Source organism: Cuculus canorus, chromosome 2, assembly GCF_017976375.1.
Source record: "Cuculus canorus isolate bCucCan1 chromosome 2, bCucCan1.pri, whole genome shotgun sequence".
NCBI lineage: Eukaryota > Metazoa > Chordata > Aves > Cuculiformes > Cuculidae > Cuculus > Cuculus canorus.
Genome location: NC_071402.1, coordinates 129,036,530 through 129,064,194, shown reverse-complemented (window position 1 = coordinate 129,064,194; position 27,665 = coordinate 129,036,530). Strand labels below are relative to the sequence as shown.

Genomic DNA, 27,665 nt, shown 5'->3' with positions numbered 1-27,665 from the left:
CTTTGTAATGTAATTGAAGGAAATTGATGACATTATTTTCTGTATCATGGGTATCGAGAGCATGCAGGCAGGAGGGACCAGAAAACCAGTCACTACTCTGAACTATATTGTGTGAAGGCTCAGGTTGGCAAAGATTTAAATATTTAGTTTGTAAACTCTCTTGCACATTTTTTTAGTATTCTTCTAATTATCCTGGTATGCTTTTCTTAATATACATTTTTTTTCCTGCCCTATGCAAAGTAAAATATCTGTAATGTAAAAGAAAAAAATATATATAACAAGTTACTTCTTGTGCCATGATACAGTTAATGTTAGAAATGAGCTGCAGCAATACAAATTCAATTGTAGTTTATTGGAAATAGCTGTAAACTTTATCATGTTTATCAACAAAAGAACTATTTGTAATAACTTGTATTTGTAACTGAAGTTCTGCATAAATCTCTTAAAACGTTTGATGCTAGCTATGAATAAATACTGCTTTGCTTTAGTGGCCGGGTGCTGCTCTTCAGCAAACAAACTTAGAATGTTTGATGTGGATATTAGAGGGGAAATAGTCTAATTTGGAGTATAGAAATATGTTAGTCTGCATTCCAAATATATAAATTATACTTTTAACTTGAAAGTACCGTATAAATATAGGTCTTGTGAAGGTAGATTAAAAGCTACCAGATAAGGAAAAAAAAAAAAAAAAACCCACCCTGCACAAAACCAAACGAGAACAAAATATTGTGATTTATAAAGTATGTTTCTTATAGCAGCATTTCTGGGTTTCACTTGCTAAACACCTACTCTTGACCTTGGATTGACCTTGAAGTTTATGAGCTAAAGGTAACAATTATGCAACAGCTAAAATATGCAGACAGGACTTTACTGCCTGAAACAAACTGCTGTCCTGTGTTTTGTTTGAATTAACACAGTTCACTGTTTATGAAACATAACTTTACGCTATTGGAAAACAGGGGGAAAGGAGTGCCGGTAGGTAATGTGCAGAAATCTCAGGACAGAGTGGGGGGCGAGTGTAGCAGGGTGGCAGATGCATCGTGTTAGGTCAATTCTGCAGGAGAAATTACCAGCTCTTGTTTTAGTTCCATTTCTGAATGAAACAAGTTTGCCCAGTGAAATGTCTCCAGCCAGAGATTTAATGCTGAAAAAGCTCAGTAGGAATATAAACTTCCAAGGAGAGAGAAATGATCCTTTGTCATCTAAAGCACTCACATAAAATAAAGCGGCCTTGTCAGAAACTTGTTTTTATTAATTTGTATCATCTGTTACAGCCTTACAAGGTGTCATTGAGCTTTATCTTTCCAGTGTGGGTTCATTCATGAGGCAGTAAGGTGACTATATTGCTTTTGCTGTACATCGCAGCTCTTTTTCTGAAGACATAAATTAAATGTAAGAAATAATGTATTTAGAATGTAATTAGGTCAATGGTCACTGGTATCTCGTATAATTTAAATTGGTATCTCAGTTGCTCATCCTTCTGTAAACAAAAGGCTTATCTGTCTGATTAAAAAGACAAAAATCAAATTAAAAAAAAACCAAAATATTTTGAGCTGTCCTTCTACTCCAATGAATGATGCAATAAAGAATAAATTCCAGTGCATAATGACATTTTGAAAACAGAGTCGCCCAGATATACATATATATTACAGTTTTACAAATTTTTTTTTTTATTATTCATGCTTTCTAGCAGCACAGAATCTCAAGTCAATACAGGCAGTACAGAACACATAGGCAGGTCACTAATTTTGGAATTAAATGAAGCATCCTTTGGTTCTTATTTTACTCTTTGTGTTGGCCACAACCACCTGCTTTTTCATGGGAGAAATGCCCAAGGCATGGTTTCAATTTTCCTGCTGTCTTTTGTACTCTTGTACTGCATCAGGTACATGATAATATTTATAGCAACTTATCTCACAGATGTGTTTAGGGAAGATGTGGTATTTGTAAAGTATTTTAAAGATAAAAAGAGATCGACCCTTAAGGTCTGGTCCTCTCGGGCAAAATGAAATTTACTGTCTGTTGTGCCATACCATCTTTGCAACAAGGACTGAGAAAAATAGGTAAATGCCAGGGCATTGCTTTGAACAGGAGGTGTTAAGTTGCTGCGTCTTTCCCAAACAGATGTTTTAGATACAGAGGAAACAGAGAAAATGCAAATACCCTAACTTTGGATACATTTAAATCTAAATGTTTAAATCCATGGACATATTTCCTTTGTATTATAACTGCATCATCATCATTAATGTATTAGCTAATGATAAAATGTTCTTTGGATGCTTTTTCACAACATAGAGATAATGAATACTAATATCACATGAAAACAGGGCACATTTTCCCTTGAGAATTAATTATTATAGATAGTATGGACTCTCCTCATCATAGTACACATCTTTGGTTACCTAAAAGTGTCAGAAAACATTTACTTTCATATTTACATTTAATGGAGAGGTTTCTGATGGCTAAAAAATCCTATAATGTGAAACCTTCTCATTTTACATTTTCTCAAAAATTAGGTGTGAATACTGTTCTTCTGGAAGTTATAATAAAATGAGTCTGTTTGCCCAGCTGACTGGCTTTCCTGGGAACTACAGGGGCTTTTCAGGCAGAACAAAAATTGATCTCTTTAGATATGCAAGTGTGAAATATGTCTTCTTGCTGCCTTAAGAACTTTGTTACACTGCTGTTCTAGGCCTCATGGACCTTAAAGTAAATTATGACATCTCAGATACTATTCTTTTTCACAATTTCTATAAAATTAGTTAGTTATCTATACCTAAATGACTTGCCAGTGGAGGAAAAAAGAGAAGCTTTTTCCCCTGAGGGTTGTGTTGTAGTGTATTCTAATGACCTCAGAGACCATCCCTGACCTTTGCAGGTTGAAGAGACACCTCATCGTACAATGGACATGCTTTAAATCAATCCCTGTCTGTCAATTTTGCTGTAGTGGAGTACGTAGAAAATAAATGCTTATTATTTAGTATGCATCTACATGTTGCAATGATTCCCTGTGTGGTTTACATGGTGTTCTGCCTGCTCTGTTATTTGAAAGATCCAGTAGGAGACTTTCCTCCAGGGCTTTGGAAGATGCTTTCAGTGGATACAATGAAGAAACCTTTTCTGTAAAAAAAAAAAATCCAAATAAAAACTTGAAATGGAAAGGTTTCTGTAGCCTAGGGGAGAACTGACTCCTGGAGCATTCAGAAGCCCATCTTTCTCTGACTCAGCTTTGGCCCTGGTTACATCTGGGGCTTACACCAGAGTGTCCAGCTGTGCAGATGCTTGACTTGATGGTTTGTGGCTGAATTTCTTTTTCTTTTTTTTCCTCTTAAATGCATTTCATCCCTTGACAAAGTGGGAAATTTTTTGAAGTACAGCAAAAATTGTTTTTCCCCAAGGAGAAGGTCTGCAAAGCTTTTCCTGTTTGGAAAGGGAAGAGAGTACCCCAGAACCCTTTTGGTAGGATTAAGAAAGGTTCAGAAGCTGTTCTGCCAAGCCTTAGTCCTGTGATGTGTCACTCAGGCTCTTTGAGGCACTCTCAGAAATACATACATGTATGTGATATTTCTTGTCCCTAAATCTTTAGGTCACTTACTATACCGGCTTACCTGAACACATCACACATTTTCGCTAAGTCAAGAGTGGGAAATGTAGACATGATGTCAGTATGCTGTACTGACTTGAAAAACTGTCATATGACTTGTGACTAATATTTTAGATTAGTACTGTCTACACTAAAATACAGAGATTGGGAATCAAGAGCTCTTGCATGTGTACTTTTCATGTGAATTCTGCAGCGGTCATGGGGGTGACTCTCTCAGTTTGCTGAACATAATGGTGCTGAAACACAACCTGCTATTCCTTATTGAGAGCACTGCCTCTTAGAAGAAGGTGCTAAGCAGTGAGGTTTAAGATTATGAATGGCATAGGAAAAAGAGACCCTGGGCTGAAAGAGGCATCATCTGGCAATGCATCACTTCCTGTAAGGTATCTTCTAGTGATCTACACTTTCCCTGGGTGGGAAAGGCAGGAAGGTGCATGTTGAGGCACTACCAGGTAAGAATGTGTACATAGGTAAATAACATACAGTAGCTGTTGGGTTTCACTCTCATGCTCTGTGTTTCTCACAGTAAATTCTTCATCTGCCAAGCAGCAATAATCTCAGTGCTTTAAATTGGCATTTATGATGATGAAGATATATATAAGGTGTTTTGGGTTTTTTTTTTTTGCTGTGTATGTCAGCTTTTCTGTCGTCTTCACATATGATATGGCCTTAGTTTGTACTGCATATTAATATCACCGTATGCGAGAAATAAAACCCAGAGAAAGGATAAATGCTTTTTCCAAGACCACACAAGTCAGTAGCAGAACTGAAATTAAACCACAAGAATTCCTGGCTCCTTATTAGATTTTTTTAAGGCATTTTGGAGGGCCTCATCCAGACATGTAGAGAATAGTTTCTGTAAAAAAAGTAAGTGTTAAACACATCTGAAGGTTGATTTACACTGAGGCATGTTCTACAGTATGGTATGAACAGGTGTTTGATGGCACTGTCTACCTGCTGACATTTTTCTGATTGATTTTTTCAGCCATTTGGTGGTACCATGCTTCTGGTAATAATGAAGAGCTAAGGCAAAGAGGTCAGCGGTAGCTACAGCAGATGGTTAAACCACATGTCTTGTCCTTAGTAGCATTCTCACATTTTGGTCCTTTAAGGGAGAGACTGTGAAAGATTGGACAAAAAAACCCAACCGAACCCTCCGCAGTGCAGCAGCGTTGTGTATGTGGTGTAGATAAGAAAGTCTTTTGCAATTCAATTCAACTAATGGGCATTGCCTCTGAGAAGCAGAACTGAGCATAGATGTTGCTGTGGGCACAGTTGCTCACTGAGACAAAAAGTGAAAAAAGAAATGTGTTGAAAATTTGTATGAATTCCTGTCTTCTTGTGCGGGAATAAGGTTAGGTTAGTAGAGGGGAGGAATGGAAGGAAATGCAATATATGCTCTCAGAAAAGTACCTGTAGTGTCTTTAAAGGCCTGTTTATCTTTAACCTGAAACATTTCCATTCATTTACATCAGTACAAGATCATATAAAAGTGGATGGCTGTCTTTCACATTCACTCTAAAATGGTGTAAATGACAAACTAAGGAGAATGAGCCCTATTACGGCTTTCTTTTCAGTAAGTTCTTATAGCAGTCATATATAATGCAGACCCCCCCCAATTAGGAGCAAATAAATACACATACAATTGAATTCATGGCATCGTTTAGAGTACCATGCAATTTGGAGACCAGATTGTTTGTAACCTAATGGAAAGTTTAACAAGCTGGCCTCTTCTTCGGTCTGCTGCACAACGGCCTGGGAACTGGCAGGCTGTAACAACAGAACCTGGCACTGTTGAATGCTTGGCCAGAATCATTGAATATTGAATTTATGCCTTACGGCTACAGTTTGGTGGGTTTTTTGTTTGTTGTTTTTTGTTTTTTTCTGTTGTTTTTTGTTTTTGATTTTTGTAAGAGAAGCAAATTTAAGCTGCATCTTTATGTTCAAGTATGAGATTCTTCCTGCAGACTCGAATTCCTTTGACCTGGGAACCATTTAGAATAATACATGGATTTTAAGTAGTTGATACCTACTTGTTACTTCTTAACTGTTTTGTTTGTTAATAGAGCAGAAGAAGCTACTAAAAGCAATACTACCCCAAAGATTTTTAGTTATCTCTATTCCATATAGGCATTTTAATGTGCCATTTCCTTTGCTATGTGGAGTGAGAGGATTTTTTCATCTGTGCCAGTCCTTTACTAGGAGAACTCCTAGCCAATTTTGCTTTATTCTAGGAAGGCTGATTCCCTTCCCCAGCTGCTTTGGTCTGAGTGCAAATGCTAACTCAGCGCTGGCACGCTTCTCTTAGCGGGAACGCATTCCTTCCTTTGCAGGATTCAACACCGGGAGAGCAACTGGCGCTCCAGGCAAGTCCCAGAGGATCGATAGCTCTTTCAGTGGGATGCACTTTGATGGTGAGAAACTAGCTTGCTTTGTTAAGCTGTCCAGATGATCAGGTTGTAGTCTGGACTGCACAGCCCACTGTTCACCATGCCAAATACCTGTTTTTCAAAACCCTGAACTGACAAAATGGAAGGATTTTTCCTATCCAAAGAAAAATGGTTAGTGTTATGAAAAAGTTTGCGATGAGAAGTTATTTGGTATTGATACGCATAAATCTGAGTTTTATCAATCTCCCTTCAGGAGTTACTGATGTTTCTGGTGAGGAGTGCTGATCCTTTACAATTTTGAGATTTCATGTTTTTTTCCTTTTTAGAACACCAGCAGGAAATACTGTGAACTTAATCCTAGAGATAAAGAACTATATAGTCATTGAAATGACAGTTTCCTTTCATGAATTTGTTTTTTTTTAAATCTAATTTAATCTAGAAATGAAAGGAAATTATAGGAAATATACGGAACTGCCATAGCTAAACTGTAAGTTGTTCCAATTACTTCATCTTAGAAAGAGAAAATTCTACATGTCCTTGACTTAATAGCAAAATATGGCTCTGAAATGCTTTTTCTGTCACTTCTTTTTTTAATTGAAATATCAAGTCAAGAGTCCTGTATGACTGGAACAAACTGTTTCAGTATAATCACATTGCAAGTTATATTTATCATCTTCTTTTGAGATTTTACAGTTACCAAAGTTTCCCTGCCCAGAATCCTAACATGTGCTCAGAAGATGTATGATAAAACTGAAGACTTCAAATTTGTGTGGTTATTTATATATAAAGAAAAAAAAAGCCCGTAATAGGGCTGCGACTCTGGTCTTGAACTTCCTATGAAATGCTAAAAATAAGAATAATCCTAAGGGTAGGCATCAGGACCTGGATCTTCCCGTATCAGTCAGCCAAAGCAAGGTATGTTTTTTCCTTGCTTTTTTTTCTTGTGCCACCCTGACTGTTCAACTACCTGAATTCAGGTACCTTTTTGGGAAGCAAAAGTTACATTTGGGAATTCCTCCAGATGAGAGGTGAACTGAGTCTAGGACCCCCACTTCCTGCTGAACTGGGCGTCCAGGGAAATGTTGGCTGGGTTCTTTAAGCAATACTACTTTTCTGGGACAGCTGGGCTTTAAAGAGAGAGCTGCTCTGACTCCATTTTGGGAGAAGCCTAATTTTCTTGGTAGATGTTAGTTGTGTGCAGAGCACAGCTAACGTTACAGTGATTGAGGTGCCGCTCTGCCTAGTTTCTAGGCTAGTCGGGTGTCAGGCTCAGCCAAAGCACTGCATAGCTTGGAGCAAAGAAGTTGTGGTTTACACAGAGACTGACTTTTGGGCACCTACAGCATCCTCAGAAACAAAGGAAAGCATTTGGAGAGTTTTGGTGCTGCTTAGGATGTATGAGAGTTCAGGAACATCGTCTTTGGAGATTTGGAGTTTGAAAAACTTCAGTTAACTATATTCTGGTTTGGATCTGGTCTGTGATATGACTGAGTACTGGATTCCCTGTGTTATGCAGGATAATTACTCATCTGAGCGTCTCCTGAAGCACTGTGTACTCCCTTAAGTTGCTGTTATATCAGCCTGGGCATGAGTGGCTGTGATTGCTGTCTCTTCATGACCTAAAGTCCTTCACATGGTTTCACCTACAGGAAGTGTGACTACTGAGGTCAGAAGTTATGCTGTGCCACTGAAGTGGCTTCTTGAAGCAGACTTGAAAATCTGTTATATGGTTACTGTGACTTCAATTAATGCTAATATTTGGGATATTTTTGTTCCATTCCTCATTTTCTATGGATTCATGAAGTTTAAGACCAGAAGGGGAAAACTGATCCTCACATTCAGCTACAGGAATATGAGTCAATAAATGTTGCTCTAAAGCATTCTTTCCAGCGTTCCTGTAATTTTTGGCACATATTGTGCACATATTACCTTTTATCATGAGCTAATGCCTATTTTGCTGCAAAGAAATTATGTGACTGTGAAATAGAAACAGAAGTAGTCATTAGGTTGAGGACAGGTGTTCTGTTTCATAGGATGAACTCTGTCAGTGTACTGTTCACCTTTTTAGAAGGAGAAGAACATGGATAATCAGTGAGTAATTCCATTTTATTCAACACACAGGAGTCCTGCAGCCATCTGTGTTCAGCAAACCTTGAACTAGGGTATTCTTAACTTTAGAAATATATTGTGTTTTTTCTGAGTAGCTGTCACTGGATTTCCTAGTGAGCAATGCAAAACAGTCGTGCACAAATTCAAGTGATTTTTCTTTTCCTTCATCCTGGGTATTCCGGGAGAGCCAGTTTGCCAAACTCTCTATATTGATGATTTTCCTCCTGTAATCTGTCAGTAAGTCAGCATGCATCGTGCCAATTAGGACATGATAAATCACTACTGAAAGAAAACCCTTGCTCAGGTATTAATTCATGGCACATCTCTGCATTGTGGTCTTTCATGTTACTATTACCATGAATTGTGAAGGCAGGTTTGACTGTAGTGGGCTTTCTTGCACCCAAAGTTGCTTTGATTTTTCTTTCTAGAGAAAAGCACGCACAGGCTTGCAATCTCAGTTTTTGCTAATGTAAGCAAGCAGAAGATGTCTCGCAATCTGTTGGTAAGCGAGAGATGTGGGGCAAGCGGCTGACAGTGCTGGATGGGAGTACATTGCTTGATTTTCATTTTGCCCTTGCTGGCAGTATACCTGAACGTTACTTGACATGTTTTACATGAATTTTGTATTTGGCCCATAACAGTATTCCGAATGAACTATTTGTCCTCTAGCAGATCGTGCTTTAAAACCTTTAATGAGATGTCAGGTTAATTGCAGTGGTGGGCCCTGGTGGATGGGGATACCAAAGCACTGCCATTGTGCTGCTGCAGGTGTACTAAGGTAAAGGTCTTTTTCACAGCTTCCTGTCATTTAAGCACCAAAGCTGTAATTGCATAAACAGAACTGCTTCAGCCAGCCCAGCGTGTCAGTATGGATTTTCCAGCTAATCTATCTATTCATCTTAATGGTGCAGAACTTGTGCTTCATGTCATTCTCTGCCTTTGTTCCACTCCTTCATCTCTTGAAATGTCTGTCATGAAGAAAGTGTTTATCTTGAATTATGTGTTGAAGAAGGTTAGAGTGCACACTTCTGAAGCTTGGCATGAAATTTCCTAAACAAACCTTGCCGGTTACTTTGTGAAAATAACTGAGGTATGGATTTCAGATTAACATTGTGCATTAATGTTTTTGGAAGCACTTTAAAATGACGGCTGTGGTGTTGGTGAACAAAGGAATCCCGTTAAAGTACATGTGACATCCACATTATTAAGACATCAGCTTATTCATTGTAATGAATGTTATTATGATAAATGTAATCTTAATGCACAATGATTAACAGTTATTACAGCCTTTTTATTAACTGAACCATTTACTTGTATTGCACTTTAACTTAATACAGCATAAGATTTAAACACTTTTCTACTTGGATGTTTTTGTATTGGGCTAATGCTGGTATTGTGTTGCTGTACAAACACTTGAGAGAAGTAGAGAGTGGGGAAGTAGAGAGTGCAGTGTGAAGGCTCAGGGACCTGCCGGAGCTTGAGGCACAAAAAGGATTACGCTAGGAACTGCAGAGTCTCTGAGTCACAAGCAGCTCACTGCTGTGGAATGAAATGATTTCACTTCAGCCTCTCTGCTTCTGTCTTCCCAATGGCTATCTTTAATTTAAGCTGTGATCTTTTCCTTTCTCTTTAGTAAGAGATGGTCTCTGATGGGTTTCTTCAAGTTACACATTCTATTCATGTAGCCAGTTGTGCCTGTTCTTATGTGATGCTCATTTTTCTGAATTTTTTTTTTTTTTTAATCAGTATTAGCTATAGTTCTGTGTCCTTTTGTATATATTTTGTGTTAAGATACCTGGAAAATTTGTTAGGGGAAATGAAAAAACAAATTGAGGTTCTCAAGGTTTGTTTCCCCTAAGTTCACATGTAGAAACAAATAAAAGAGAACAGGTTTATTAAATGCATCTGATTACTTTGTTTTCTTGGCAGTAAGGACACTGCTTCTCCACTTCACTTAAGATCTCTGCTGTACAATTTCCAGAAATTTCTGGAGTTATATGCTAAATCTGAAGAGTATGAAGACTTCTCTATGAATCAGTCGAATTTCCTGTGCTCAAAACTGAATCTGTGTCTATTCACCATTCTCACTGAAGCCTGAAATGTGTTCTGTAATCCAGTTAGCAATCCTCTACATCTCCCCCCCCCCCTTTCTTTTTTTGTATTTCAGAAGCAGCACATTGATGTTTTTCCTGTGGATTTCTGAGTGGCTGATTTTAGAAATGCAGGTAGTACTCAGTAATGCAGTTAGACACGATGAAATTAATTACTGTTATTAAAACAATACTTCTGGTTTAAATTCAGTAAAAATATAGTTCGTGATTTCTGCTTTCAGAAAAATACTTGCACTCTGGTTAAGCTCACTGAAATTGTCAGCTTGTATTTGCACTCAGGGTTGGCTTTCTTTAGGGTTCAATATTGAATTGAACAGAGTGTATGGGTACAGCACCTGCTCTAGAAGTCATGTTAAAGCCTTACTAATTCTCATTAAAAGTAAGTGTAAACCAAAAGATTTAAATAAGAGATCTGTGAGCTTTGTCCTCATTCTTCTTTGTCTTCAAATGTATTATATTTGTTCTAGCTTGTATTTATTCAAAATGTGGAGTGGAACCAACTATTTTCTATCAGTTTCCTCTCTTTATATATAACTACGCTGCATAAACAGCGATGAAAGACTCCTTTTTGTCAAGGGAAAAGGATTAAAGAAGACAGTCCAGAATGGTTATCTGTAATAGGGATTAGTTAATGTAATACCTACCAGCAGCATTGCCAATAGCTAGATCTACTTAGGAAGGGTAATGGTGAACCAGTCTAGGAGTTTCAGGTTTTTACAGATGCTAACTGGCAAGTTCTGCTTTAGGAGTATAGAAGGGCAGGAAGAGACGATATATGTGATGCTCAGGTGCCAATACTTATTAAGAGACCTTGTAACAAGGTTGAATTTCTCATGCAAATTTTTAGATCTTTCTGATGTGTTATGTGGTTATTTTTATGTTTGTCACTTTTTTTGAGGAAATCAGTGCATTGTATAATTGCTTAGGAAATAAACTGCTGCTGTAGTATTTGAAATTCAGTTTTGTGTTGCACTAGACCTCTCATATGTGAAAAGTAAGAGAAAACTAGGGTGCCATTTATGACATTTCAATAATCTAGGTCTCTGACCCAAAATTAGCTCTGAAAGGGATGTACTTGGTACTGCTCCTAAACTTTGAACTGTTCAAGTAAACCTCTTTTATTGATCATTAACATTCCTCAGCTGTTCCTTGAAATTCCAGTTACCTCTGGGTGAGAATGTTAGGAAATACATTATTCCTATTTTAGGACCATGGAACTTGCAAATAAACTTCTCAAATTGTGAACAGATTTGTTCCTACTGTTACTGTTTTCTGCTGAGATCTTCTGAGCTACATTTTGAAATGGATTTTATTTTTAATTTTAAAAAGGATGCAAAACTTCCTGGAATTTGATGCGTCTCGGATCCTCTTTTATTCTTAGTATGAAAATCATGCTAAATAGTTACAAATCTGATATAACCCAAAACCTTAGAATAAAAAAAAAAAAACAAAACTGGAAGGCTTTGGCAGACTTCGTACTGCAGAATTCTTCTCCTTTCTGTCTATGTGTTGCAGCTCTTATCTCTGAAATCCTTCTCTTGGCTGCCATTACATACCAATTTAGATCCTCAGCATTGTGCTGGATTCGGATTTTATTAGACTTCATACTCCTTCTGCCCTGAGGCTGCCTATATGTACCCTAAAAAACATGGAGGTGGACTAGTGGTCTTGACTGCCTGTCACCGACACATGAGGCTGTGGACCTGGAGGCTCTTGGGTGTAGGGGGGACCAGGGAAGCTGAGCTCCAAGGGGCAGCAGCTGGACCCACCGTGCTGCTAAGCCTGTATGGCTGCTACTGTTTGCAGGACATTGGCTATTTGTACTGTAGCTGGTTCATATTTGGTGTTTGGAAGTCAGGGATTACAAATAAAAATTGTATGTTTAAAGATGGTTTATTTTCTACATGTTTAATGTAGAAAAGTAAGTAGCAGGTGACTAGTAAGAAAGACTTTTTTTATGTCCCACACATTAGGTTGATTTGCTATTGTAAAAGCAAACACAGATTTCCTCCCTTGTAGGTGCTTGAGACTGCATCTAGGGTTTTGTACAGCATTCCTGAGATGCCTGAATAAGTGTGTGGACTCTCTTATATAAATAATAGTGAACATACAGTAATATATGCATAAGAATATTATTTTTTTTGTTTAATTCTGCATGCATTTTGTGAAAGACAAATGCAACATAATGCAAACAGCAGGTGGAGAACTTTGCTTTTTGATGAAAGATTTTAAGAGCATGATAGATGAAAGGGTGTCTGATCAGAATAGGAACAATAATATTGACACTTTCTTGCCATAATGGAATTTGCCAGAAGATAAAGTAAATTTTATCTATCTACAGATATATGATCAAATAACTATTTGTAGATATGTATAATATTTTCCTTATATTTTTAACAGCTAATGAATTGATAAAGGTTCTCGAAGTAATTAGAAATGTTTGTTTGAGGCACTGTGTTTGCCAATTTAGGATCATAAGTCCACGTGCAGTAGGTTATTGTTAAGGGTCTTTTGTGCCTGGAAAAGGGGAACCGTAGCATCTACAAGTGATTCACTTACATCAATGAGGAAAAAGCTGTTTCGTAACTGCACTTCACACTGGAGATTTTCAGAAGGTGTGGTTTTAGCCACATAGTGTCAATAGAAAATGTCATGTGAGTTGAATGAGAAATCTACGTTAAGGCTGACAGGAAGTTTCTAACACACAGCTCTATGAATATTCTGCAATTTGGTGCTATTCAGACAAAAGGAAAAAAAAGTAGTAAAAATAGGATCTATTCAGCTATTCATTCTCTCTGAGACCACAACATTGTACACTGGGCTCGTGTTTTTGCTATGATGTGCTTGTGAAAGCAGCAGCGCCTTGCACATAGGTGGAAATGCTGGAGTTGATTCCTTTAGGGTTATAATTATGCATCAGTCTGTGTTGCATAGAAATGGCATGTGGCGGTAAATGTGAATCCAGAATCTGCACGCATTGTAAGTTAGAGTTGTTTTGGAGCACAGCTTTCAGGTACAGGGATACTTTTTAAAAGAGGAAAACCAATAAATTATACATTTTTTTTTCCTTCTATAGAGCTATTAAAAGTTTTAAATGGCTCCATTTCTGGAGTATTTTATATACTCGCCAAGTATTAGGGAAACCAACAAAACATTTTTGAAGGCTTTGAGTGGTATTAGTGGTATTATGTTTTGTGCTTATACAAGGTATAAGTGTCTTAGTTCAAAGGTAGGGCTTAGATAGTGTCATAAACATAATTCTAAATGAACTAAAATAGATTTCTGACTCATAAGTATATCACAGCTTTTAGGCTCAACATAGTGGATCTGCTTAAGTATTCAAAATACATATTTACATGTTGCCCTGAGAATTTTGGGAGTCTCACATTTTCAGAAGTGACATTCATTTTCTAGGCCTACTGCTGTTACACTACAGTATTAATATATCCTTTAGAGCCAGGAAATATAACTATATGTGGGTGGATAAGGGGAACAGTTGGTGGAAAGTAGAGGAAAACATTTTGATTAAACATTTGAATGTTTGGGGTTTTTTTTTGTTGATTTGTGGTTTTATTTTTTTTTTTTTTAGAAAGGAAATGGCTGTTTGAAGCTGCTCAGAATGTTGAAAACTGTTTCAAAACTGAAAATCAGTGCACACAACCCACAGATTAAATGCTTTCAAAGTATGGGAAAGCATATGGGTAAGCTGGCTAGATATGTGTGCACAAGACAGGTAGATTTATCTACGTACTATGTAACACGCATAAGCCAACTCAGACGTTTGGAGATGTCGATGTGATGGATCACATAGCCCGGTGATAAATGAGTTCATTCTCTATGTGTAGCTGAATGCAAACAATGTGTGTGTTGTGTGTCCAAAAAACATTGTAAGTTGCCCTTGAGACTTACTGAAAGTTAAATGGTTTCCACAAAGGTATGAATATAAGTGTGAATAGCAGCTATCTGATATATCTAAGTGGATTTTGCCAAGAAGGTGGAGCTAGGCTTTTTATGGAGGTTCCCAGCAAAATAATAAGAAACAGTTATCATAAATTGGAAATGAAGGAAAAAAAGATCTATATAAGAATAATTAAGCAAACAGATTACTTGTGGAGGTTGTGGAGCCAGGCCCCACCCCCCATCCTTGGAGGTTTTCAGTGCCTGATGGGATAAAGTCCTAAACAACATGATCCAATTTCAGTGTTGATCTGGCAGAGCAGGAGGCTGGACTGGAGATGTCCCAAGGTCCCTTTGAAACCTGAGTGCTTCTGTGAGTCTGTGATGCATGCAGCGAACTCAAACAAATTCTGCCCCAAAACATATGCCATCTCCTGCTGCAGAAGTTGATGATTGTCCTTCCGATACAGCTGTAGTAAAATTTACCTCTCATTTTATAAAATAAAATAGAAACCCTTTCTCTTGTAAGTTTAAACATGACATGACAGCGAAGTACAGTATTTTTTCAATTATTTGTAAGATGTGCTCTGTTGAGGTGTTGACTGTGGTATAAGGTTCTTTGTCATCACAAAACTCTGAGCATGACCCTCTGCACTTGTATTAAAAGTTTCCTGCTATCACTGGAAAACTTAGTCCAGTTCACAGTGCCTTTGAATCCTAAACAGCTTAACTTTTTGCTTCTCTTGATCCTCTTTGAATTGGCTGGTAGGGGGAGCTATTGGTTGGAGTTCAGTCCATCGGGTTAACATTGTTTTCCTTTTTTTTATTATTCACTAGAGAACTGACTGTTTAAATGCTTGAGCAAAAAGACCGTTTTTTTTTTTCCAGTTACTGTGTTCAAAAAGTATTTATTTGGATGCAGGAAAGGAGAAACCAGGAAGCATGAACAAGAATCTCTGATGCTGAGCTGCAAACTGCAACAACTTAATCCTTGGGAAGAAGTAATTAATAGCATGTATTTACCTAATGTTGCCACGGATTTTTAAAGGCCTGAGTGCTGTATTCCTAAATGGGATGCAGCCTTGAAGTGATACTTTGATAAATTTCATTGTGCAGATCATAAAAGCAGCAGGGTTCATTTGTATTGAGGATTGTGCTCTGTTCCAGCATTTGCAAAGTGTTTGATTTGGCTGCAATATGCCTCCTAGCTCCCACCCTGTTTCAGATTGTGCTTTTTCTCTTTTCCTTTTCCATGCTGGATGGTGTGTCTGAAGCAGTCCTTCACTTTCCATGCTGGGATAAGAGCAGAATGACAGAGTTGTCTCTTCCCCGGGGGCTGGTGTGGGAAGGAGTCAAAAATGTCTTTCAAAGAGTCTTTCAATGTTGGGAGTAATTGATGCTTTTTGAATTCTCCAGACTGTGGTCTGTTGCTTACCAGTAGACATGTTATGTGGTTTTGTTCCCATCTGCTTGTTCCTGGCAATTTCTAGGAGTTCATAGGATCTTCACTGCCAAGAAGAGTCTGACGTCTTTTATGAAGACCTGGAAACCAGGAGAAGAGGGCCAATTAATGTCAATATTCAGAACTCGTAATATAAAACTGTAATTCAACTCCTGTTTTGGTGCTATTTGTAGTGTCTCTTATAACTTAAAGGCAGGTCTGGAAAAAGACCAAGAGCAATACCTGAGGAGGGCATCTAAACATATGTGATATGCCTCACCAGGCTCATGATGTGAAGTATAAAGCAGAAACAACTGATTTTCAGGGTTGCTGTTGAAGGTAGCTTAGCTTTTTCAGTTGCAAACTGCTCATGCCAGAGTAAAACCTTCAACCTTTTTTTCAGAGTGCAGATACTTCTTAATGTACTGTGTCTTCTTTATGGCAAGGATCCAAACTGCATCCAGTTAGAGACTCAAAGTGTAGGCATTTGAGTTCAGATAGTATACATAGCTTAAAAGGAAAAAAAAAAAAAAAAAAAGACAAAAAAGAAGACTTTTCTCTTAGGTTTCTTTTCCATTGAGGTGATCTTCCCAGTAGTGCATTTATTTCCCACTCAGACACAGAAATTACATGCAATAAGATCCAGTGATAAAATCTCACCAGGATTGCAGCCTGACCCCTGCAGAGGGAGTTGGCACAGAGGAGTTCTCGCACTTTCTTCCCTGCCACCTTGGGCTACTGGAAAGACTTGGTCTGCGTGCAGATGAGCCTCTTCTCTTCCGATTTCCTCAGTTTGAAATGTTGACTCTTTGCTCGCAGATAATCTTTTGATCCTTCTTTGTTTGGCCCACAAACTTGTAAATCATGTCATTCACGTCCTCATGGTTGCCAACTGTATTAATGTTTAAAAATAAAGCAAGCCAGTATATTTTCTTATAGCAGACATCCTGGAGCCGTCTGTTTTGGATGTTATAGGCATCATGCTATACAAGGGCCAAAAGAAAATTCCTGAGCATAAAGTGATGGAAACAAATTTATATATAAGATATCCATTTTAGAAAAAAAAAAGAAAAAGAAAAAAAAGAAGAGTTTTGCAAATCAGGAAACATTTTTGGGGCAGCAGATTTTCAAATAAATGGCCCTGATTCAACAAAAACTGCAATGACTCATAATCGTATCAGTATAACATTTCTCCCTCCCACTGGGCTGTTTTGGCTTTTCCAACTGACTAATAAGAGTAGCTGACAGTCATCTTTACTTCTGATCTACTGGAAATGTGCTCAAAGATTTCCAAAAGCTTTTTTAATACAGGCATATTATTATTGAAGAGCTCATGGGATCCAGGTGCTATTTGCTAAATGATTTCCCGCACTGTTTAAAAAAAAACAACTAAGAATTTGAAATTAATTTCAGTCACTTAAAAGGATTTGACAGGCACTTTGCTGGTGAGACTCAGCTAATTAGTGATGGTTTCTTTTCCAGGGCCTGTTTATTTGAAATTTGGTAACAGGTAGATAGAAAAAAAAATATAATCATGATAACATATTTCTGTGTGCATACCTGAATAGACACACATGATTTTAGATGTGCAATTCTGGAGTGAACTGGCTACGACCTCTGTTACTGTGCTGATGTACTCTTCCCGTTGTTTACAATTCCATAATTATGTTTTACTTTCAGAAGCTCATATACTTCCCTGGCTTGTAACATGATTTAAACTGTGCCAGGGACAAAGCTTCTTGGTTTTCTTTAGCATTATTGGAACAATAGAGTATGAAAAATTATCACTTGCTTTATGCCAGCTGTAATGCTGGGGAAAACTATAGGTGCTTGATTAAATGAGAATTGTATGTGAGCATTCCAGAAGCTGATGCCCAAACTCAAACAACAGCAGAAAGAGCAATAGGAAGGCAACACTAGAAACTTCTTGGAGCTTAGAACAACAGAAATGCTTGAGGAAGGGGAAAGATAGCTGGACAGCCCACATCTCTGACTCAGCTCAATACCTGAGTATATCAGAGATCTACCTCTTCTCCGAGAGGACCACTTGAACTCTCCTGATATCTGGGATGGGAACAGACAGCCATAATAGTCTTTCTGCTGATCGTCCCTTCAAATTCAGCGTGCCACAGCTGTGGTGCAACCCCTCAGCCCTATCAAAGGACCAGTTTTTGGGCGCAGGCCAGTTTTCTATTCATCAGCAGCACTCCTTCTTGGGAGTGCACTGAAAGCCTCAGTTATAGTTCTTTGTTCATATCTGATCTATAAATAAACAGGAGTTATTTTTTCCTTTTCTTTCTTTAAACATATTCTTACACCCTTTGTTTTGCTGCTTTAAAATTGTGTTGTTTGCATTGTGAACTCATGCACGCAATTCAGGATATGCAATTTTTTAGAATGTTGCAAAGCCTTATCTATGTTTATATATTAGACTGGTCTTTAAGTGCATATATACGCACTCAGATTGCCGAAGGAGTTTGTTCTGTTCAGAGCACAGAGATATGTAAGTAGCTGTTATGCAATGGTAATTTCACTTGCATAAATATCTATCAGTGGACTCCTAATTAACAAGCTAAACTATTCAGGGTGTGGCAGCTGTTCCTGCACAAGTCAGTAATTGCAGAGCAAACTTACTAAATGTACATTTAATTTAATTTAACCACTATGTCATATGTGCATAATTGAGAATTACAGGAGAGACGAATATCCCTGTTAAAGTTTGTTTCAGCAAGCTGATGGATAGCTAGTCAGTTGAATCAGTCATAAGTTCATCAGGTCAAAACCATACTTGTGGGATGTTTTGATTCGAAGAGCACATAGTTGTGTGTAATAGAGGCTGGGAAAAAAAAGACGACTATATTTACTGAAAACTTTACACCTAGTTAAAAGGCGCTTTTTCTGAAGCAGCATCTTCCTGTCTGTGACACTGTGATGTGATGTTTGGTTGAAGAGGATTGAAAAGGGAAGGTTATTGTGTGTGATGTTCTAATTAAAACAGCAGCATAGTCTAGTCCACTTCTGCTTCTGGGTTCTTTCCTTGGCATCGGTTGAAAACTTGGGCTGGCTCTTGACGTAAACATCCCTATGCCCACTGTAGATACTGAGATACATTAGACAAGTCTTCTCATCTCAGTGTTTCAGTTCTTTATTTATGTTACAGAGCTAATATGCTGCTTCTCCGCTTCACTGACTTTCACATCTGCATTATCTCCACCCAAGAGAGCACTGAGTTGGTCTTTTTTCCCTGCTCTGTTTTATAAAGAAACTTGCTTGGTGGTGGTCCTATCTCAGGTGGTGCCATTGCCATAATAAGTCAGTCTAACAGCAAATAATCATATTTTAAACCCACAATCCCTTTATTACTAAAGAATTTTACACTCTATCTGTGCACCCTATAGTGAAAAAAGATCCTGCCTGCAATATTTCGACTGACTCATAAACATTTCATCAAAATTTATGGTGGTAACAGAAATGCTGATGTAGTCTGAGACCCTTCTGCTGTGAATTCATTCAGTTCAGTAGTATTTCAATCCATGTTTTGCAGAAGTTTTATATTCTTGAAAAATGGAGGTTTTAAATGAAGTATGTAAATATGAGTTCAACATATTATATTTAGGTGTTTTGTTTGGGTTGTTTTTGGGTTTTGTTTTTTTTTTTAGTGCCTGTGTAGTTTCTGTTTCCAGTGTGTCAGTCTTTTCTGTGACTGTGCATAAATACTTCATATGCATTGTTGGGAGGCTGAAGGCTTTGATGTTTCTGACAAAGCCTTGCGTGATGGACCAGCATCTCACATGGTGCAGTTACTGAGACCTGCGCATGTTTGACGAAGTGATAGAGATGGCAGGTTCATCTGTGCTGGCAACTTGTGGAGCTGGGATCTGTGTCTGCCCAGTGGTTCCTCAAGGAACACGCTGGCAGGATTGGAATGACAGCTGCCGCCTGGGGCAGCTCACATGCTCATGACCATGCTGGGGAATTTCCAGCAAGCTTCGAATAGATAGGGCAAGTCAACAAGTTTTGTGTTGAACTCTGTATGGACTGATGTGTCAAACAAAGAATCCTGCCCACCAGCTGGACTTTCCCTGGAGGAGACTAACAAACTGCGTAAGCATGATCTCAAGTATAGCAGATAGATTAGCTTTGTCCTTCAATGGAGAAGGAGGACATGTCCTTCCGCTAAGCTGGTTGTCCTCCAGTTGACTCCAGGTCAACCCCAGGAATCTGCTGGGCCAAGCTGAGGACCTTGTGTACAATCAGGATTCTTTGCTGGTCCAGGAGAGCCATGTTACCAGGACTCTGAAGGTGTCCCAAAGACTCCCTCTCCTTCTGTTATCAAGGGTAATTTGGTTCTTCCTGAGACTGAACAGGGGAATAGTGTTCCACCTGCTCCCTGCATCGGTACTTGTGGCATGGTGGGGGTGGACAGTTCTACTGAAATAATTCTATATGCATTGATTTAAAAAATTCTCTTTTGTGGTATTACTTGCTGGGTACTTGTTCATTCAGTAGCACCCTAGTGATGGCAGGTTGCATTTTTACCAGGGCAAACCTTAAAATCATAGAATTATATTTAATAGTGCAGACTTCTGAAAGGTGTGTGGTGAAAAATAGTATGAAGGCATCATCAAGGCTTATTTGTTATTATCACTGACAAATGAAAGAACAGCAAAATATTTTTTTTTTAATTAATGTTCTCTTTTTTCCCCCTTGGGCTTAATTAACTGATCAGCTCTAACTACCTTTTCATTTATTGTTTAACCCCAAACAAAGATACGCAGGTGCATAGTGTAGGATTGATGAATTTTGGGTTCCACTGGCATCAGTGAAACTTCTTGAAATTTAGCGAAGACACCATATAGTCCATAACTCTTTGCTTTCCCTCTTAGATAGAACAATGTGTTTGCAAGAACAATGTGGGTCTCAAATGGATGGAAAACAGCTTCTTCCTGGAGTACTGAGGGAATGAAGCATTTAGTGAATTGTGATGTAAAACTGAGTAAAAATAGTAAGTTGAGCGCACATTATATATGAAACCTCTTTAAAAAACAGCTGTTTTCCTAAATGGTAGCAAAATTGTAGCATGACACTTAAAAACCTGTAATGCTTTATTATCAAGATTTGTATGGCAACCAAGCTACAGATTTAAATTCAAGACTTTTGGCCTTCATTCCTGAGTCAACAAGACTAAAACCATAACACCCTCTGCCTTTCCTCCTTGAGCATTTAAACACATAGGAAAATTTCATCCAGATTGAGCAGAAGAGCATAAGTCTGGAATTCATGATAGAAAGTGTGCATCACAGGCAGTGACTATGTAATAGCTTGGCTTCCTGATTGCTTACTAAAAGCGCTAGCATTTGTAAAGCTATTAGGTGCTTTTTTCACTATATGATTTCAAATCGTATTAAAATTAATTTTCCCTGGGCTTTTCTAAGTACATAGGGACACACAAGCTAAAATAGTATGTACTGGCTGGTAGAATTAAAACAGAAACTAACCTCGGAAAAACAAAGTATATGTATTCTCACAAGGCGGGACCTCTGTCCCTGTTTGCTTGCAGTATTGGGAATATGTGTATTTTAAAAGCTAAAAAAAATACTGTGAGGAGTCATATATATGAAGAAATTATTAATTCTGTCAATTTGTTTACTTGAATCTTTGGAAGAGAGTCATTTTGCCCTCTGTTGACTCTGAAGTACACTGCAAACTCAGAAATTCATAGCAGTTAACCACTTGAATTAATCTTGCTTGCCAATATAAGTTCCGTCCTGCAACTTTCTGCTGCTGAGAGCATTGTGCAGATGTTCTTTCATGCTAATCATTAAAGAGAAAAAAAATATGCTTCATTTCTTCTCACCTAGTTGTTGGTCATTTTGAATAGCAAATCACTATTGTATGCTGAGTTCCTAACTCAGTTTTAAGTGTTTCTCATTCTCATCCATAATACAAGCTTGTTTCTTGAAGGGCATTGTTTAGGTATTTTTTTTCTCATGTAGTACAGTACCTTAGTCAGCAAGATGTTAATTTTAGTGTCATTATGAATTAATACTTTGAAACAAATGGTTTGAAGTCTCCTCAAATTTGAAGAATTTGTGCTTTTAAAAAAGAGGAATATATTTTTTGCACAATGGGCATTCCACACAACATTTGTGCCATATCTATATCCCACTATATCTAAACAGACAGTCCCCATCACTGATTTGCATAGTTACAGCCAAAACATTTCCAAATTTGATACTGATATTACTAAGCAGTATCACTCTCTCTTATAAAAATATTTTGTTGCTACCAACTGACATACTCCTTATGCTTCACAATTGCCTTGTGGAAGCTTCTGTCTTTACTACTCTTAACTGTATGATGGTTTTTCTAAACTGTTGCTGATAAACTGGACAGTATTGAAAGATTTAATGACATATATATATAAAGGTACAATATTACTTTGTGTTAATATACTTTAAACATATACATGTAAATTTTTTATACCAATGATGAACCACAGGATAACTAAAGTGATGCAAACCTATATACAGTATGAGGAAGTGCTTACACTTTATTTTTACTTCTTACATGTGTTTCTCTAAAGCTTAGGTTATCCCTTGACCATTGGAAGACAATCTGTTAATTGAAACCTAGGCTACTTTTTTTCTTTCTCAGGGCCAGATTTAGACTAGATATCAAAAACTAAATAAACAGCAGGCTGCTTGGCTATTAAAAAGGAGTGTGTCAGGTTTCTGTATATTTAAGTCTTCTAAATACTCACCACTTAACTGTTCACAAGGGGCCATGTAAACTTTAAGGACTTACATTGTGTCACCTTTTGGCTGAGGGTGATGGGGATGTGCTTTGGTGTTGCCAAGTGGAAAGGATTTGCTTTCCAAAATACAGCTGCAGGTAAATCATCAGCATATACTATATGCCACCAGCAGTGTGTGCAATACCTGCAATTAAAAATGCTAAAGGAAATCTTTTGCCTACACTGATACCTCAGATAATATAAAACCCATAACAGATGTGCTGAGTGGTAAAATACAGGTTTTTAGCGGAATAAGCTGTCCATCCACAATTTGTCTGTATTACAAGTTTACTTTAATAAAGGCATTTGAAAAATCGGTGTTTAGAAGATATGTGTGAGCCCTGTGCACTACAGCTTTGCACTGTTCTGTTCCCGGAACCTTGGGGACAGACAGGACTTTCCTGCTGTTGTGCTCCTGCTGTCTGTAGAAGCTGCTCTGGGTTGTCTGGGTCAAAGTGGACACCAGAGATTTACAGGTGGAAAATCCTCTACAGGGTGGGCTTCCAAGTGTGCTGGGGCTACTTGGGAAGAGTCCAGAGCAGGGAAGGTTAACAGACTCCTCTGTGCACAAGGAGAGACTGAGAGAGTCGAACGTAACAAGGTGAGGACACTAGGACAGGAAAGAAATCCACAACATTTCACTGCAGGTAGAGTGCAAAGTAGCTGGGCTTGGATCGCTCTAAGTGCTATGCAATGCAAACTACTGCTTAAGGACAACGGTAATGGGTAATGTCTCAGACTGGCAACTGGTTGGAGTGGCTTCTCTTTACTTTCAGTCTCCTAGCACTGCACTTGTGCTTTGGTGGATCAGTAACCTGCTGCATGTCTCGCCAGACTCTGCAAAAACTCAAAATCCAGTATGTGGCTGCAGCGTGAATCAGAGGAAAACCTGTAAGGAAACGTCAAGAGCCTGGAAAGAAATGCCTTAATATCTGCATTGCTATTTCCTGCAGAGAGTAAAGTGTGAGTGACGACTACATGATGATCGAAGAGGAGACAGTAAAAGATGTGATAGGGCAATGACTGCTGTGAGCAAATGTGTTGTTAAATTCTGTAGAAAAAAAACCAGCACACGGAGGTTAGACAGTTAGAGCAGCCATACGCAAGGGTGTTAAAATTAAAATTGTGCTGTCAAGACTAATCTGGTATTTCCTGCCTTTTTTATCAGACCTTTCAAAGTTTGGAGTTGCTTTGTACGTGTGGTCACATACTGCTGGTCAGTGCACAGACACATATTGTTTTATCACTGGATCTGTATTGAATCACAGTAAATCATTAGCATTTCATGTGCTAAACCCAAAGAATATTCACAGACTCAAAATCTCCAGAGAAAATGACAGAATTTTTGTGTCCACTGACCCCATGATATTTTTACTCTTGCAATGGTTTAAATATATTGTAAAATGTGTCTGGCTGAAGATATTGTTGAGCTGGAAGTAGTTTGAGGCTGGAAAAACACGTTTGTTCTTTTTTCACTTTTTCCTGGGTACCCGTGCATGAGTCACTGCATCAGGCTTAGTACTGGGCTAAATGAACCTGTACTGTGACCTAGAGCATCCATTCCTACGTCACTGTAACTTAATAGTACAAAGTAAATCTGGGCAAATCAGTGGAAACAGTTTTGAAGTTTTAATGCCAGCACTACTAATACTTTAAAAAAGAAAAATGCTCCAATCAAATAATTATTTATGCTTGCAAAGTTAAGTGGAGCATCTTGCATTTCTTTTTCAGGGATCGAATGGGAAAACTGTGTTTTATTTGAATTGTGGTTTTGAAAAATGTATACCTAAAAGGAGGAGGACTTGAGAGAATATTCATGTAGTGGTGTGGAAAGAGCAGACTTGGAAGATAGTGCTGCTGTGCTTAGGTTCCCCTACTGGTGTTACTGGCTCTGCTTTGCTACGGGGGAATAACGGGCTCGGTCAGGCAGATGGTCACTGAAGAGATTTTTTTGGCTTTGGGGATCAGTACTTCAGATTCAAACTCAATGGTGTGGAATTCTTTGAATGTTTGGCACTTCACTAATTCAAAAATAGCTAAACTGATGGTTTGGGCTTTTTTTTCCTTAAATGTTCATTGAAAAAATTGCTGCTGAACTGAGACTTTACTTGCTGTATTTCAGCCCCAAGCAGATTTTTACAGCTGAGTAATAAAGCACTGGAAATGGGATTTTATAATGGAAAAATGCAACTTAGGCTCAAGTAGAACATCACCTTACAATAACACTTATTTGGAACCTGCAAAATCCCTTGCTCCCAAGGGTGGTGTTAGAGTGAAAAGGAGTGTAATAACAGTTTAATTTATCATAAATACATGACATATTTTATGATGATTTGATTGTGTTGAAAAATTTCACCTTACAGATTTTAATAAAGCAGCCTACTGGTAAACTTATTGCAGTTGGTGTTCTTTTCCTTTGACTAGGAGTCTCATCAGAGTGAAGCATAAATGACTTAGTTTTAGAAGCTGGTTAATAAAAAATAGATTTCCTTTCCCTTTGCCTTGTTTATGAAGCTGAAAAATGACTATTCAGGTCACTGTGCAGCAGAGCTAACTTCTACAGTTCTTCAACTGGCAATAAGTAAAACATTATGGTTAAGCTGAGTATTTTCCTTCATGAACATGAAATACAATAAATTATTTATGATACATATATCAAAAACTAGGAGAACTCCCATCTTCTGCAAAACTGTAGAAACAGATAAATATGCGGCCTTTTGGGCACATTGGTCACCAGGAGTGCCCCGGACTGGGGACGGATGAGTCTTGCTTTTTTATTTTGCAATGGTATGGAAAGAGCTGTGGTTTTTTTATCGTACTCTGTCTAAATTGAAGCGGCATCAAGGACTGCCGCAAATCAAAGCAGAATTCATGTAGAGAGTTTCCTTGCCCAGTAACCAGCCTAACATTTGTGATGCCTTCCTAATGAAATAAGGATATTCAATTTTTGGCTATGTTTATCATCCCATCCTGTGATTTTTTCAAGAAACTGAGAAGTAGATTATATTTTTCTATGTATTGTTGTATTTCACTGTTATTATGTTGGTCTTGCCTAACTTGTAATAATGTAGAGGGAAAAAAGCGTTATTTGTTTTAATGGTAGCCATTAAGATTGTTTTAATTAAACTTGGGAGGACTTTCGAATCTAGCACATGTTGTGCACTGACACTATATACCGATAATAATAACAACAATAAAAAATGCTTTCTGTGTAAAAAAATAGGTGAAACTTAATACTGTATGCCAAGCCTTAAAAGCTATCTAAAATGGCTTGAATAAACATAATAGTTCTGAATTAAAACTTCTACTGAACATCCAGAGAATCATAAATAAATGGTATTGCTTGTTCCTTTACAACAGTTCTTCTGAGGGCCCTTTCCTGAGAAGCCAGGAATCTCTCCAAGAGCTTCTTAAAAATGCTATTCCTACAAAACGTGAATGCAAACTGATTTTTATTGTTTGGGTTGGAATGTGAATCAGATTGATGACTAGTAATAGCATATGGCTTGATATTATAGCATAGATCTAGAACAAATGAGAATGATAAATTAGGTATTACCAGAATGTCACATCTTTGCATTTTGTTGTAAAATATTGCTTTGGTCTGCACTTGTAAATGATTTTGATCCCCTTTCCTCTATAATAATGAAATGAAAATTACAGTAGATAAAAATAATGTGATGTTAGAATGTTTCCAATTAGAGTTTATAGGCTATGTCTGAAAACATTTCGCCTATGGGCTTTCAGAAGGTGTTTTTTTTTTGTTTAAGCTGATTTTTTTCAGTATGGTAATAACTTCCTTTCTGCCTTCACTCCTACAAATATTGATTTTATTGTAATTCTCACAAACATAGACACAAGGAATTTACTAAGAAAACTCAGTAACTAGGCAGAACTGAGTTGTTTGGGGTTTTTTAATATGCTGGAAGACACTTTGAGTGTGCCATAAAGCCCACAGGTATTTCTTTAGTCAGTGTGTGATCCAGTAAGGCAGCACAAATGAGTTGCTGGGCAATATTGCAGTTAATATTTATTTTCAGTGGTAATGGATGGTGGTCTTCTCAAAAGTGATCTTTTGGAAGACAGTACACAGTAAACCTGCAGACCTAAATCGTAACTCAGCCTGGCCCAAATCACAGCAGTCTGAAAAATGACTAATAATGATTCTTTGAAATTGCTTGATAGTTCATCATTGCATAACACTTAGCAAGTTTTAAAGCTTTTTATTGCAGATTACAAAGGCAGAAACATGGGGAAAAGGGATAGAAAGAGCAGAAAAAAACCCCAAGCTGAGATTCCTGTACAGCAGAATCAGTTAAAATCTAAGACACTAAGAACTTACCCTTGCCCTGATACTTGACTTCATGGTACTAAAATCTGCTCTTCTTTAATTATGTAAAATTTGGTATTTTTTTTGATCAATAATGTTTATGTGAAATAAAGACTATTATCTCTGAATTCAAAGCATCAAGTGGACTTGAGCATTAGAAATTACCTGAAATTGCATTCAAGGTGTTTCAAGGACTTGTCTAGATCTATTAATTAGTTCCTGTAAATCGTGTACACTCATTTTGAATAATATTAGCATTTTTTGACACTGTGGATTCAAATAGTTTTTGACCCAGAGGCAAGGTGTAACTACAGTCGTTGAACTACGCTGTGCCTTGAAAGTTCCCGGTGAACGCAGCCATCCGCTCATTTGTAATCAGTGCCAGGGATTAGGGTATTCCACAGCATGTGCATCCCTGTGGCAGAAAGATCTCATGTAAACCCACTAACTTTGACTTTTTCCTGCTTTCTGCTGCTTCTTCATGACATCTGCTCTGCAGTAGAGAAGACGCATTCTCACTTTGTTTGCTCAAAAGATTTCTTTACACTTTAGGACAGATAACTTTATGCTTTCTCATTATGTTTCTCATAGTGAGAAAATCCCATATTCACCGGCAAAACCATGTGGTGCCTTCAAAAGCTTGGCACTGGTTAGTTTGATGGGTATGAGTTGGTTCCTATTATAGTTGGTGATTGATAATATTTATGGTTTCTTTCCTGCCAATGTACGTTAGATTTGCTTGCTTTATAATTAAATCTCAGCTCTCAGAGGTGGATAGGTTTTTATGGTTAGTTTTTTGTTCATGCCTTTATGGAAGAATTGGTCAGTGCTTAGGATCTGTGACTATAGTAATGCCCCAAAATTGTATACTTTGGTACATACCTCCCAGTCCGGATATAGATAAATGTACCTGTTTTGCACTTTGAATTCTGTATTCCTGAAAATGGTTTGAAAGCTAGTGCATTCCTCTCTGGTTAAAGAATTATT

General features: G+C 37.8%; 1 protein-coding gene across 4 annotated transcripts in view; it reads left to right on the top strand.

Annotated features, from left to right (window-relative positions):
• Positions 1-27,665, top strand: part of HDAC9 (histone deacetylase 9) — a 458,974-nt gene that overhangs the window by 106,103 nt on the left and 325,206 nt on the right. Inside the window, exon 1 of one of the 4 annotated variants that reach the window (XM_054058865.1) lies at positions 6,001-6,018. The exons of the other annotated variants lie outside the window; for them this stretch is intronic. Within the exon in view, the coding sequence (XP_053914840.1) occupies positions 6,006-6,018 (13 nt within the window). The 5' untranslated portion in view covers positions 6,001-6,005. Of the gene's footprint in view, positions 1-6,000; positions 6,019-27,665 lie in introns of those variants that run through there. 4 annotated transcript variants of the gene reach the window in all.